The following is a 14,248-nucleotide window of genomic DNA, read 5'->3' as shown; positions in this document are numbered from 1 at the left end:
GCAGGCAACTTGGAGCGTGAATCCTCAGAAATGCAACATCGGCTAAGGAGGGAGTACCTCCAGCTTCTCCTTGGGTCCCCCCAATTTCCTCAGACACCCTCCTGGGCTGGAGTCCAGGGGAGAAGTCTGGGATCCCGGAGTGTCCCTGCAGAACTACCTTGGGAGGCCCTACTTCTGCTCCAGGAGGAATTATGATGTGGCAATGGCAGAACCTTAAGGTCACTCAACTGGGCCTCTGCCTCTGGATAAGGTCACCCTGAGGAGTAGCGATCAGAGGGGAGCCAGTGACCAGAATAAGCTCCACTGACCAGAGCAGTTCCCTCTGGAGGAGAGCACACCCTTCCCACCGGTGGACATCACCACTTGCAGCCGCCCAAGCTGTTCTGCTTCAGCCACACTCCAGGCTCACACTCCCTTCCTACTGTTATTCAGGCTGGTCCCTCTTAGCAGAGGGTTCCTCGGCCACGCTCATGAATGGAGAGAGCAAGACAAGGAGTGAGGAAATCTCTAGGCTCAACTTTTTTAGTGGGGAGGAGAGGTACAAAGGTCAACGCTGAAGGGGAAAGACCGTAAGACTTGTCTGATTTACTAAAAAAATTATTGGCACAGGTAAGCATTGTCAACTGGTGTTTCACAAAAGTATGAAGCAGAGAGGAGGAAGGACATTGTACAGTGTCCAAGTAATGGGTTACTTTCTGGTTGAAAAAGGAAACATATAAATGTCAGATGGAGGAAGGTGACAGTCCCCACCCTAATCCAGGGCCAACGTTCACACCAGTGACAGTGGCTCAGCCATGCAGTATGTGTCTCCTGGTGGGATGTACTATGAAGCTCGTGCACGCTCCAGTTAGAAAACATTTTAGTTGAACCCACCAAGTCTTAGGTCTTAACTTCCGGTTTACAGGAAGTGCATAGGACAGGAAAGCAAGATGAACAGTCCTGAGAGGAAACACGTGGATAAATCCAGACGGTGGGACTTTCAGCAGGACCACAGCCAGGCCCTACAATTTAGTGTCACACAGAAAAAGAGACCTGTGCTAGATTAAAATATGTTTAAGAGACATAACATTAACGTGTGGTCCTGGACTGGATCTTGGGTTGGACAAGCCAGGAGAATTGTGGACTGGGTATGAGATAACTTAAAAATTCTATTAATGTGGAAAGGTGAAGGTCACGTGTTCACAGCTGGTTAAAAAAGAGCATGTCCAGGTGGCGTCCTTTTGGTAAAGCACACACACATAAAGGCATAGAGAGTATCCCAAGGATATGGATGGAAATGTTGACTGTAGGATACCTGAGAGGCAGGAATATAGTATTTTCACTTGGATTTTGTACTTCCTACGAGGCAGATATAGGGCTTTTGTAATGAAAGCACAATGAAGACTGGGACAGGGTAACACCCTCAGTGTCCTGTGGGGGACTCTGGGAAGGGCCCGGTGACACATACAGGACCCACGAGCTCCTTCCAGCCGTGGCCACATCCCGCCGGGACTCACCACACTGGTACAGAGGGCAGCAGAGCTCCGTGGTGTTGCTGTCCACAGTGAGCGCCTCCCCTTCCTGACACTCGGGGATCGGATCTGGACAGTCGCCACAGACTGAGAGGGGAGAGGGGCCACTGTGGTCACAGGCAGCCCCCCTTGTGGGGTGGGGGGTTGGGAGAGGACAGGTGGCTAGGTGGTGGGACCCTTTGAAAATCCAGGTGGGATGGGGCTAGACTAAGAGCAGTGGTTCATGGTCCCCCGTGGCTTGTCCCGGAGTCAGAACGCGGACGTTCTCCGTGTCCACCTAAGTCTTGCACTGAGTGAGCACCGACTTCCTCGTGCTCAGTCATCCGCAGGGGATCAGTTTCCTCTCTCTCCTACACTTCTCTCTGGACAGGGACCTCACCTTCTCCTGTGCCCACCCCACCCGATGACCCCCATTCTTTCCTCCCCACCACCCAAGGAAGCCGGGGTGAGGAAGGGGTGGCTGTGGCCCAGGTGTGCATGCTGACGTCTGATGGCTTGCCCACCCACCGCAGAAGTAGTAGGAGCAGCATGAATCCCCCAGGCGGCCAGTGATCAGGATCTGGTCCTGGCGGCAGCTGGGGATCACCTCAGCCTCACACTGGTCTGGGTCACACTCTGGGGAAAAAAACAGAATTGAGGCACTGGGAGCAGACCCTGCCTGGCCACACCGGGCCACCCACCCTAATCTTCAGCCAGAACCCAATCCCCAAAGCTGTCCTTGCTCCCCTACCCCAGCTGCAGGCTCCCGCCTCCCCCAGGTGGTCAGTATCCCATTCTCCCAGCCCCCGACCTCTCACCACAGCTGTAGCTGGGGCAGCAGGATTCCTCCTGGAAGTGGGTGATGAGTCGGTGGCCTGGGCGGCAGGTGGGGGCAAGGCCCTCACATAGGGTCTGGTTACACACTGGCACAGGGGCCACAGGGCCTGTCACCTGGAGGCCGGGACTTTTCCCAGCCTCCAGCGCTGCCCAGAGCCTGGACACTTGGTCCCCATGACACCTCCCAGCCCCCAGGTCCCTCGTTCCTAGAAGGAGCCTCTGAAGGTCACACAGACAGTGACTGGGACAAAAGAGCAATAATAGTTAACATCCAACCCAATGGGCCACGTGCCAGCGGCTGCTCTGGATCAGTATTAACTTCTGTAATTCTCACAACAGCCCGGAAGGTGGGTGCTATCAGCCTCCTGCTACAGGAGAATCGACTGAAGCACAGAGGATGTTAAATGATCTACCAATGTCACGAGGCTGCCAGATGGTGGAGGAAGAGTCCACTGGCGGCCTGGCTCCAGAGCCTGTGCTTTTAAGCCCTGCCCACCGTAAGGTGTGGCTCCTGTCCCCCAGGCAGGGTTCTCCCCCTCCCGCCAACTTCCTCCACCAAACACAAGACACTTCCACTTCCCCAGACTTGTCCTATCCATCAGGGTCAGAGCTGGAGCCTTTTAACGGTCTTAGAGTCAAGGCCCAGGGAAGGGAACAGTGGGACTCACCACAAACAGCCCCCAGGCAGCAAGGATCCTCCGTGGGCCGGAGTAGGGCCACCTCCCCAAAGCGGGGACAGGTCTCAGGGCGGGGGCCCGGGCAGTCCAGGTCCACTGGGACGATGGTGTCCTGAGCTTGGCACTGGTGTTGGCAGCATCCGCTGAGGGAGCTGTTCCAGGTCTCCCCCAGAGCCCGTGGCATCCCCGTGCTGTCTGTGCAAGCTGCAGTGGGGATGTGGGGGGCACAGGGGACTCAGGAGGGTGGGGAGACCCAGACTGTCCCAGGTTAGACCCTCCCTGGGAGGTTAGACCAGCCCAAAGCAGACCTGGAAGGATACAGGCCATGGGGGCAGGAGGGTGAAGGAGGGCCTAGGGTGAAGCAAGCTTGGAGGGTCCCACCCCAGGAGGGCAGGAACCTACCGCACTTCTCCTCAGGGATGCAGAGCGCCGAGTGGCGGCGGTGCAAGATGGTGCCCTCAGAGCAGACGCAGCCCTCGCCCAGCACCTGGCACTGCTCCGGGTCCAGCGGGCCCAGCATCCCATCCTGGCATGACTCAGGGGGCTCACAGGCCGCCACACAGGCCTGGTACGTGGAGTCGCTGGAGCACAGGAAGGCTGCAGGGACACAGGGGGCGTCAGTGAGCATCACCTGCGACTCAGCAGACGGTGCAAAGGGGTTTCACTGCCTCTTTGCTCTAGATCAGGAGTCAGCAAAAGAAGTTTTACTGAAGCACAGCCACATCCATTCATTTACTACTGAATGTGGCCGCCTGTGTACTACAAGGCAGAGCAGAGTGGTTGTGCAGAGGCCGTACCCCACAAAAGCCTCAAATACTTACCTGGCCCTTCACAGAAAACATTGCCAACCCCTTGTTCTAGGTCAGTGTTTTCAAAATCTCTTGACTATAAAAACTAGATTTTACACTGTGGTCCAATAGAACAGTGGTCTGCCCTATCTGGTTTGGCTTAGTGTATAGAGCATCGGCCTCTGGACTGAAGGGTCCCAGGTTTGATTCCTGGTCAGGGCACATGCCTGGGTTGCGGGCCATCCCCAGTAGGGGGTGTGCAGGAGTCAGACGATCAATGATTCTCTCTCATCATTGATGTTTCTATCTCTCTCTCCTTCTCCCTTCCTCTCTGAAATCAATTAAAACATATTTTTAAAAAAGAAAGAAAGAATAGTGGTCCTCAAACCAGATAGCCAAAGAATCACCCAGAGTTTTTGAACTGCTATTATTGGGACCCCAACCCAGACCAATGTGGGGCCCAAGCATCACTACTTTTTGAAGTTCGCTGGGCAATTTCAAAGGGTAGCCTGAATTGAGAATCACTGATATATTGCAACAACAACAACAACAACAACAAAACTTGTGCATGAGATAATACTTAATTTTTCTAGTATTTTCTATTCTATTGCATTTTTCAAGTATTGGCACTGACTCCAAAAGTTGATTTCATACCGAGTTGAAATTCATAGTTTGAAAACCATACTCCGGGTGGCACTGTCTTTTCACTTATCTGTCACATGAAAGGTGTGGTCTTCCTATGAGCCATCTCCTGCCTGTCTGGGTGTGTTCAAACTACTTGAGGCCAGTCCACCCCTGCTGACCCCACTAGGGCAAAGCTAATGGGGGTGGGACAGTGTGGATCCCAATTCTCTTTAAGGAAGGAGGGGAGAGACTGAAAGAAGGGAAAGATGGCCAACAGTGAAGAGAAAAGAGCGAATATGTGCTGGACATAACCAGGTGACGGGCTAGTGTGAAGCACTCTGAACACAGTATCTCATGCCATCTTCAAACCAACCCTAGAGGGAGCTATTATTCCTGTCCCCATTGTACAGATGAGGCAAGGAGACTCAGAGAAATAAAATAATAAATAAGATTTACTTGACTTGGTAATATAAATTAGAACAAAAATAAATTTGTTAATTTATTAAAATGTATAGATTTATTTATAAAGTATATAGACATTTATTAATTAGTGCAATTGAATGAATGAATAATTAAATCTGAAAAGCCTCGACTTGGACTCAGGTCTGTAAAAGTATTTCCCACTCTAACTGTGGGAGCAAAGGAGCCATGGAGGAGACTCCGCCCCCGCCCGGCCACCAACTCACGGCAGTAGTCGGAGCGCCGCCACTCGATGCACACGTGGAACTTGTGGCACATAGCCACGTACACGGTCAGTGCCACGCAGGGCTGCTGCACGTACTTGGTGTCCCGGATCCACAGCTCACAGAACGACTCTGGAGAGACCTGGGCACATGTATCAGGCAGTGCTGCCTCCCTGGATTCCCCACATCCCAGGGCCCAGCTCTCCCTAGTCCTGCCTGGGGGCAACAACGAGCCTCTGCAGACATCCAATCTGGTCCCAACCAAGACCTCTGGGAGCTCACCCAGATCTGCCCCTTCCTGCCCTGGCCATTCCCAGCCAAGGGGGTACTCCCACTCTGAACCCAGTTGGCACATACAAAGCTGTGGCAGGCGCTGAAAGTGCGGTTGGACACCATGCGAATGCAGGGAGAGCAGTCAGCCGTGGCACAGCTGTCTGGGCGGAAGCGGGTCTGGCCCACGGAGGTCAGGGAACTGGGCACCTGCCAGCTGTCCAGAAAGGGAGCAGGGTCCTCGTCCTCACCCACCACAGAACCATCCTCCAGGGTGAGGTCATTGGCTGCGTCCCCATCACAGATACCTGAAGGGGGCGGAATTATCCAACAGCCACAATGATCACCACACTCCCAGGTCCTCAGCTGTCACTTTGCATATTACTCAGAACAAGTCTTTGAGGCTGATATTAGTATTATCCCATTTTATAGGTGAGGAAAATGAAGCCCAGAGAAGCTAAGAAACCTGCTGTGTAAGAAAATATCTTTGTTCTAAATACATACCCAAGTATTTAGGGATAGAAAAATATTCTCAAATGGTGCAGGAAAAAATGCATATATATAAATTGCATATGCTCAGAAAAGTGCATTGATACAAATGCATACACACACACACACACACACAGTATATCTCTACCTCTATCTCTATCTATATCTTAATATACAGAGAGAGAAGCAAATGGGGCAAAATGTGAATACTTGGTAAATCTGAGTAAATAGTACATGGGAGTTCCTTATACTATTTTTGTAACCTTGAAGTTTGACATTATATGGAAATTAAAAGTTACTTCAAAAATGTCTGCTTTAACAGAGATGGCTAGCTAGTTATCGCACCTATTTCCTCTTCTGCCCGGGCAATCTGCTAGCCTATTTTTCCCAGGCTCCCTTGCAGCTGGTAAGACCATGTGACTGAGTCATTGACTGAGTCAATGAAACCTGAGTGAAGGTGATGGGCACCATGTCCAGACCTGGTCCATAAACTTTTCCCAACTCTTTCCTTCTGTGGAATTGGAAGCTCGTGTTGAAATGGCAGCGCCACAGATGGGAGGAACCTCCATTTGGGAATTGATGTGTGCAAGAAATAAACTGTTGTGTTAAGGCACTGAGTGAGGGAGGGGACTGAAGTTTATCTGTCATAACTTCTAGCATGGCCTTAACTTGCAGCTTCTCTCTCATACTCTGGGTGTCAGACACACACTTCCCTGCCCTTGATTTTGCTCAGGCTGCTCCCTCTGCCTGAAATACTTCCTTCAAGGACCCCTTTAATGCACCGTCCATGACCTTCCCAATTCTGTGTAACAGGCTTTGGTCTTGCTCTGTGAGCGCAAAGACTCATTTTCCTGTAGATTCTCAGAATTTCCCCACATGCCTAACCGAGTGGCCATGATACCAAGTGTTAGTTTGGATAACTTAGAGATAAATTAGCTGTCTTCTGCTCTGACACTTCCAGCCACCAGCTTTGTGAATATAAAGCGTCATTTAATAAAATTTTATCAATGGTCCCAAAGGTCACATTTTTGGTCTTGGCATTGAGTCACTGAAGGGTGTCACAAAGGGACCTTACGGAGGAGTTGGCCGGCCCAATTATCGCTGACCACAGCACTCTGCCAGGTGTGAACAGTAGAACAGGTGAGAAAAGGGTGATGGTGGTGGTGGTGCTGGCGGTACTGATGTGTGCAAGGAGAGATGCTTGTATCAGTAAAAATAGAAGTTTCATCAAACAGGAGGTTTGTCTTTTTTGCCTCCTGTTCTGCCCCAGTGACTGGCACCTAGTAACACTACGTTGCACAAAAGAATAATCAGGAAGCAGACTTATATGTGTTAGTCCAAGTGTAGAGGGCATTTTGAATACAGGGGCGTGAGTGTGAATGAACAAAATGGGAGCAGACTTACGGATGGAGGCCATAAGTATGTGTGTGTATAAGTATCCCTATGTCATCCATCACCATAATCAGTGTAGTCTGTCATGGAGTCCTCTGCCCCTTCAAAGAGTAGAATCCAAGTTTGCTTATCAATATACACTGGTCCCTTAGGGCATGTGCTAAGGGCAATCATGCTGTGGTCTAAGAACACTAGTTTTATGTGTGTGGCAGCTCTGCTGTGTGATCTTAAGCAAACCACTTAACCTCTCTGAGCCCCCTTTCTTTTTTAGTTCCATGACCACCGCTCAGGGCTATTGTGTGGATGACCTGGAATAAGTGCGATCGGAGCGTGGAAGTGCTTTATGAAGTGTTCAGGCATATGCAGGCTGGAAGGATTATCTGGTATTAGGGAGCCACCAGGGAAGCTGACAGACAATCCTGCCTGAAGCAACAACTGGCCGAGGCCAGAGCCCCGAGCCATCTCCCTGCTGGCAGCTTCATTCCAGAATAGAAGACTTTAGGGACATTGGGTCTCTCTGCCTGGCAGCTCTCCTGATCCCCACTCTGGCCTGACACTCTGGCCCAGCTTTCCCTGGTACAGGGGAACCTGTGTCTGGGGGGCAGGGGTGGACCCAAGAAGCATCCCTCTGCCCCCAGCTGGGTCCCACCTCACCACACAGGCCACGGCCCTGGGCCTCGCTGGCTTTGCTGGCCTCCAGGATCATGAGTCCTGAGCTGTGGAGCCACTGGATCAGAATGTGTGACGGCGTCCGGATTATATACATGTGGCCTGTGTCCTCAATTCTGAACCCATACCTGCTCACGGGGGGCGACACAGGCTGCGAGTCCACTGTCACCTTAAAGGGGAGAGGGGTTGTACTGAATGTGAGCACAGCTTGTTCATCCATCCATCCATCCATCCATTCGTCCATCCAATTATCCAATGAACAGTTATTAAGCACCCTCTATGTGACAGGCTGTTTCAGGCACCGGCAGCCAAGACACAGTCCAAGGTGCATAGAAGAGTCCGTAAAGGTTTGATGAGCACACAACAATGAAGCAAGAAGTGCAACATCTGGAAGCAGTCTACATCTCTATGTAAATTAGCACAAATTCTGGGTCCCTCCAATTGTTCTCTTCTTTCCTGCTTCTGCTCAGATAATTTCTTCTGGGAGATCTTCCCCAAATCCCCAGCATCTGGGGTGGGCACTCCTCTCTGGGATCTCCCCATCTCTGTGCTGACCACTAGGACAGAATCCCTCAGGGCAAAAGTGCAGAAGTCAGATAGTTTAGCCACAGTCATTGAAGGCCACTGTTTCTTGCCACTCTGACTTCCTCTCTGTCACAGTATTCCTCCCGGTACTCTTCCTTGCTTGACAGTACAGTGGCCAAAGTATTCTAATTAAAACCCCTTCCAAATATACCCCTGGACGCCCTGGCCCTCCACTGACTGCTGCCTGGCCCTGGAGGACCGGCTCTTTGATGCACTCACCTTCCGGTTGAAGCGATCAATGGTGACCTGATGGGCCAGGTGAGTCACATTCAGCATCACCAGACAAAACGGGGGCCAGTTCAGGTGCCCCTGCAGAGACATCCCAGCCCCCATCAACCCATCAACTTGGAGCCCACTCCTGCCTCCTATCCTGGTGAGCAAGTGTGAGCACACCCTGCCCCTGTCCCTGACTCCCCTCCCAACAACATGCCAGTGGCACCATTGGGGCTGTGCAACGGTGCAGAATCCCATAGAACATTTTTGGCTCTACCTGACCTCATGCAAGATCAGCCACAACTAACAAACAAAGAACCCTGCCTCCTCCACCTGGCTCATGGGGCATCCTAGGTGGGGATTCCCTGCAGCTGGCAACCTTGACCAGGCCACATCCCTGGAATGGCATCCCAGGTCCTATGCACATGCCCAGGAAGCTGGGACAAGCTGGGGATGGCACAGGCCCCAGGAAAGGCCAGGAGGTGGCAGACTCCACTGACTCTTGCCCCATGCGCCCATTTCAGGGGACCCCTGGGGGACAGATGGAGCTTCCGCATCTTTCCTCACTGCCTCAAAACCCAACTCACTAATAATCCCCCTCCAGGCCTAGTCATAGCCCCAAGTGCGGGCAGAAAGAAGTGGGTCGTCACCAGGTTGGCGCTTTTGCAGTCCAGGACGTGGACGGTGACCATTTCGTCTGGGCTCTGGCTGAGGGTGTAGATGGCCTCCTTGAACAGGGCTGCGTGGCTCCCATCAAAGGTCACAAAGCTCAGATCGGGGAAGATGGAGCATCGGCCTGCGGGAGGGCAGGGGACAAGGAGAATAAACAGGTGCCTTCAAGGCCAAGGCTGTGTAGGAACATGGAGCCGGTGCCTGGGCCCTTTCCTGGGTGATGCAGAGGCCCTGGGGGCTGGAGGGTCGCAGAGAGATCAGAGGTTGCAAGGGTAGGAAATCTTCCAGGTCAAGGGTCACACTGAGACAAGAGGTCCCACGGGAGGTCATATTCAGGTCAGGGTTACCCTAAGGCTGGAAACCACCAGGTCAGAGGTAGAAATCAGGCTGGAGCAGAGGTACAGGAGGACACGGTACGAGGACAGGGGAGGCTCCAGTGGACCCCAGGACTCACAGGCACATTCCCAGTAGGGGCAGCAGCGGTCCCCGCCCACTCTCACTGAGAGGCCCAGGACCCCACAGTGAAGGGGTGCAGCACCCTGGGGACAGTGCTGAGTCAGGTTCAACCGGATCAGCTGGCCCTCCAGGCAGATGTGGCGGACGCAGTCCTCCTCTGCGATTGGCTGGCACAGGGTGAAGGGACGTGTGAGTGCCCACGCTAGAAGCCACAGCCACTCACCCCCTGCCAACCCAGCCTGAAGCCATGAGTGCCTGAAATCCTTTCAGATGCAGGTTCTAGCAGGAAGAGACCCTGAAGTAAACCTACCAGAGAATGGAGCCCTCATCCTCCATCTACCCAACTCATCGGGGACCTGGGGCTGGACTGCACATGAGACTGACTCCTCGAGACCTCTGCATATCTGCCTGGTCTGTGCTGAGATCCCCAGGTACACAGATGTGCAGACACACTAGCTCAGACTCATAGAAGCCCAAGCACCCCTCCCACACTCTATCTATCTATCTATCTATCTATCTATCTATCTATCTAACAAATGCACCATCTCTCAGCATCATGTATCACACACACAGATATCTGAGTGCTCAAGTCTCACACACATGAACACAAACCAGTGCACATAGTCCCATGCAGGCACCCAGACACAAACATGCACACTGACATACCCATGTTGTCACACTCTGGACATCACACCAAGCCATCCAATTAGCCCCTGGGGCCCCAGTGGGGCACAGTGTGACCCTGCTCTGGTATTGGGGGTCCAGAGGAGCCTGGAGAACTTTTCAGGCTCCAGGAGAATGGGGAAGGGGTGAAGGCAGTGACTAAGCCCCATCTTGTAGCCTGGCAACTGGTTAAGAAGCTTCTATAGGACTTGCCCCTAGCCCAGGAATGTGTTGTGGTGCCCAAGCCCAGTGGCATGGGAGGAGAGAAGGCATGGAGGGTCCATATACAGGAGGCCAGAAGCCTGACAAGTCACTCACGACACACATGGCAGATGCGTTGGCCTCAGTAGTGGTTGCCAAGGCCACGGCTGGACCCTCGGAGATGCTCTGGACTGGGGCCGAGCGCCCGGACTGCTCCGTGGTGGCCTCTCCCACTGGCTCTGCGGGAGGCCGAGGTCCTGCGGAGGTTCCATGGGCCTCAGGGAGTTGAGGGAGCAGAACCAGTGAGCTCTCTCGGGAGGCAGTCCTGGCCGAGACAGGGCTCAGGGGATGGGATGTGGGCACCAGTGGCACTGTGCCGGCCCAGGGATCCTTGGCCTCGGTCACCAAGGTAGCAAGAGTGTGGGCCACAGCAGGCGTGAGCGCTGTGGGTCCCTCCTGGGCAGAGCCATGTACCAAGGTGGGCAGAGACACCTGCTTGGACAGGATGGCCGTCTTCTCCGTGGTGCTCTTCCATGGGGCAACAGATACTGTGGAGGCCACCCCCTCAGCCACAGTCACCACTCCAGAGGTCGGCAGTGTGGCTCCCAGAAGCGGGCCTGGAACTGTGCCTGCTGCCGGAGGGGTTGTGTGACTGGGTGGGTGCACCTGGGCCACCACAGCTGGGGTGAGAGGCAGTGCAGGGCTGAGGGGCCGAGCAGATGGAGTCGTGGCCATGGCGAGAGAGGTGGCCTGTTGCTGGAGTGGAGGGGTGATGACAGGGCCCTCGGGACCAGGAGTGGCCACTGGGGCAGATGTGCCCACCTTGGCCAGGGGTAGGCTGGTGTCGGGGGGTAGGCCAGAGAGGAGCTGGGAGGGCCGAGTTGACTCCAGAGATACGAAGGGTGTGGCCCCCAGCCCATGGGCAACTGTGGACAGGCCGGTGGCAGCCAGAGTGCCTGGGGGTGGCGCTGGAGGCCTGGTGGCTGTGGTGGTGTGCCCGGAGGGGTGGGGTGGGGCAGTGGGGAGTGGGCTGGGAAGTGGGGATGGCAGCAAGCTCGTGGGCTGGCCTGCGCCCAGGTGGACCTTCTCTGTGGGTGGCACCCTCTCCACTCCCTGGGTCGTCACAGGGCTGACAGGAACCTGTTCTGCTGCTGCCCCAGGCTTGGCTGGGAGGCTGCTGGGACTGGGAATGGGCTGGGTCTGTTCGGGCTGGGGGATCCCTGTCTTGTTTGTGACCTTCGTTACTGCAGGTGTCAGCCAAGTCTCGTGGGACTCGGAGGCAGTGGGGCGTCTGGAGGTCACTGCAGGGGAAGCCACAGGCCTGGAGGAGGGGCCTGCAGGCAAGCCCAGGCTCGGCAAGGCCTGCAGGGGTGTCGTCCTAACAGGCAAGGAGCCAGGGCCTGGGACCGTCACCGCTTTGGTCATGAGTGGGAAGCGAGGTGCAGGGGGTGACTGGGAGGAGACTGTAATGTTGGGGCTCCCTGCAAAGGTCACGGTTACCCTGGTCGTCTCCATGGCACCCAACCCCATTCCAGGTGTGGACATCTGCCGCAAATGGGGGAGGGATGAGGACCTTGGGACATGAGGGGTGGTTGGGAGGCTGGCGGTCACTCCCTTGCTGGCCAGGGCCCCTGTGGCAGGGGCAGGGAGGTTAGATGCAGTGACCCCCAGGGGCTCCTGGGTGGGGGCTGGAGGCAGCGTTGGCCCCTCAGTGGCTGCCAGGGATGGGTTCACAGCCGTGGTGAGTGGGGTAGCTGGGGTGAATGCTGGCCTATGGGAGGGGGCCCTGGGAGTGTCCTGTGGGTACTGTAGTTCCTGGTCACTGGGGGTGGGCAGCTCTTGACTCGGAGGCAGGGTCTCATTGCCACGGGCCTCTGTGGGAACCAGAACTGCAGGCTCCACACCTGGGGCAGATGAGAGAAGAGGCTCAGACGGTGGGTGACTGCTGCCCAGGGGTCACACTGCGCAGGGCTGGGGTCAGATGGGCACCCTAGGTGAGCAGGGAAGACAGCTTCCCACGGCTGGTCAGAGGCCTGACCAACCCCGGGCCTCTGCCACGTGGATGACTCAGAGAAGCCAGCGGGTTTGGGCTCTGCCACGTGACTCCAAGCCAGTCCCTTCCTTACTCGGGGCCTCATTTTTCCTCTGTGAAATCGGGAGAATGGGCTGGATGAGGTCTCAGCCTGCTCTACAGTGTTCTTCCGGAGGCCCCTCAGCTGACTTGGCCTGTCCAGGGACCTGGGAGGTCTGGGTATGATGGATCCGTGAGACCCTGGAGTTTACAGCGAATCCGAGGGAGGGATGAGAAATGCAGGTCACTCACAGTCCTCCACGTAGACGCATCTCTGTGTGACTTCATCCAGGACCTTGGGGGTGGGGCATGCAGGCACACAGCCTTCCACCCTGGGGACAGAGCAGGAAGGGTTAGTGGTCGGGAATGTGAGAGGGTCACCTCTTTTCACCTGCATTGAGCACAGGCCTCGTCCTTTCTTATGATGTGTGTGTGCTCTTATCATGTACACACTTCCATGAACCTCCATATCCTGTCACATATCACACAGAAGCACACATACCCCAACATGCATGCTGCACACTCCTGCCCTCAGACTGAGAGGGAAACACACAAACAAGGTCCAGCCATGTACACACTGTGCACTCACTTGCATGTGCTCACATGTGCCTCAATTCAGGCACATTCTCACACACACACCCATGCCTGCAGGACTCAAAAATATTCACACAGATATACATACACGTCCACACAGACCACTACAAACATCAGTGTACACACGCTCATGCGCACAGCTGCACCAACACCCAAACACATGCAGCTCAGACACATGGGTGCACACAGCTGTACGAGCCCAGGCACACCTTACACACAAACACACACAGGGCTCAGCTATATGCACATTGTGCACAAAGAGATATTCACACATGCCCAGATGAGGCACATTCATCTGGTACACACCCCTTATATACACAGCACACATGTGTATATAAGCATATGTGAGTACACGCACACCTTAATATATGCTTATGCCTCCGCTCACAGATGACATACAAGCCCATTCCACATATGTATGCTCTACATGCTAATGCACTTACCTTGATGCCATGCCATCTCACCTGGGCACATCCTGGCAGCTGGCTGCCCTGGGGTCCCGGCAGGTTTGGAAGCAGGGGCTAGCACAGGCGTCGTAGCGCCACTCACAGATAGGGTAGGCAGCCCCTGATGGCTTGGCATCTGGAAAGTCACCCACCCCAGAGTCTGAGGGCGGGGCATCAGTGCCAGAACACAGAGGCAATCCAGCTCAGCCCGCGCCCGCCCTGCCCCGCCCCACCCGTGGAAGAGACAAATGGACTCGTGGGAAAAGTGGAGACAAATAAATAAGAGCCAACCTCAGGGGACACTGTGTCGCTGAGAGCTGGGGTCAGTGCCTGGAGGGTCCTTGGAGTGGGGTCCGGGAATTTGGTGAAAGGGCTGAGGAAGGGGGTGCTATGGAGCAGGCAGTGGAGCTGGGCTTTGACGGGTGACG

The 14,248-nt window shown here is 54.5% G+C and overlaps 1 protein-coding gene across 1 annotated transcript in view; it reads right to left on the bottom strand.

Annotated features, from left to right (window-relative positions):
• Window positions 1-14,248, bottom strand: part of OTOG (otogelin) — a gene marked incomplete at its 5' end in the record, with an annotated part of 74,238 nt that overhangs the window by 8,614 nt on the left and 51,376 nt on the right. The window contains 14 exons of the mRNA XM_080688425.1: window positions 1,497-1,598; window positions 2,019-2,126; window positions 2,309-2,413; window positions 2,996-3,208; window positions 3,407-3,601; window positions 5,103-5,241; window positions 5,457-5,677; window positions 7,905-8,088; window positions 8,724-8,813; window positions 9,368-9,513; window positions 9,844-10,012; window positions 10,827-12,613; window positions 13,033-13,112; window positions 13,839-13,956. Of these exons, the coding sequence (XP_080544551.1) occupies window positions 1,497-1,598; window positions 2,019-2,126; window positions 2,309-2,413; window positions 2,996-3,208; window positions 3,407-3,601; window positions 5,103-5,241; window positions 5,457-5,677; window positions 7,905-8,088; window positions 8,724-8,813; window positions 9,368-9,513; window positions 9,844-10,012; window positions 10,827-12,613; window positions 13,033-13,112; window positions 13,839-13,956 (3,657 nt within the window). The remainder of the gene's footprint in view (window positions 1-1,496; window positions 1,599-2,018; window positions 2,127-2,308; window positions 2,414-2,995; window positions 3,209-3,406; window positions 3,602-5,102; window positions 5,242-5,456; window positions 5,678-7,904; window positions 8,089-8,723; window positions 8,814-9,367; window positions 9,514-9,843; window positions 10,013-10,826; window positions 12,614-13,032; window positions 13,113-13,838; window positions 13,957-14,248) is intronic.

This window comes from Plecotus auritus (assembly GCF_963455305.1).
Source record: "Plecotus auritus genome assembly, chromosome: 9".
Classification (NCBI taxonomy): domain Eukaryota; kingdom Metazoa; phylum Chordata; class Mammalia; order Chiroptera; family Vespertilionidae; genus Plecotus; species Plecotus auritus.
Note: the sequence above shows the minus strand (reverse complement) of the source record. Positions and strands in the feature narration are given on the sequence as shown.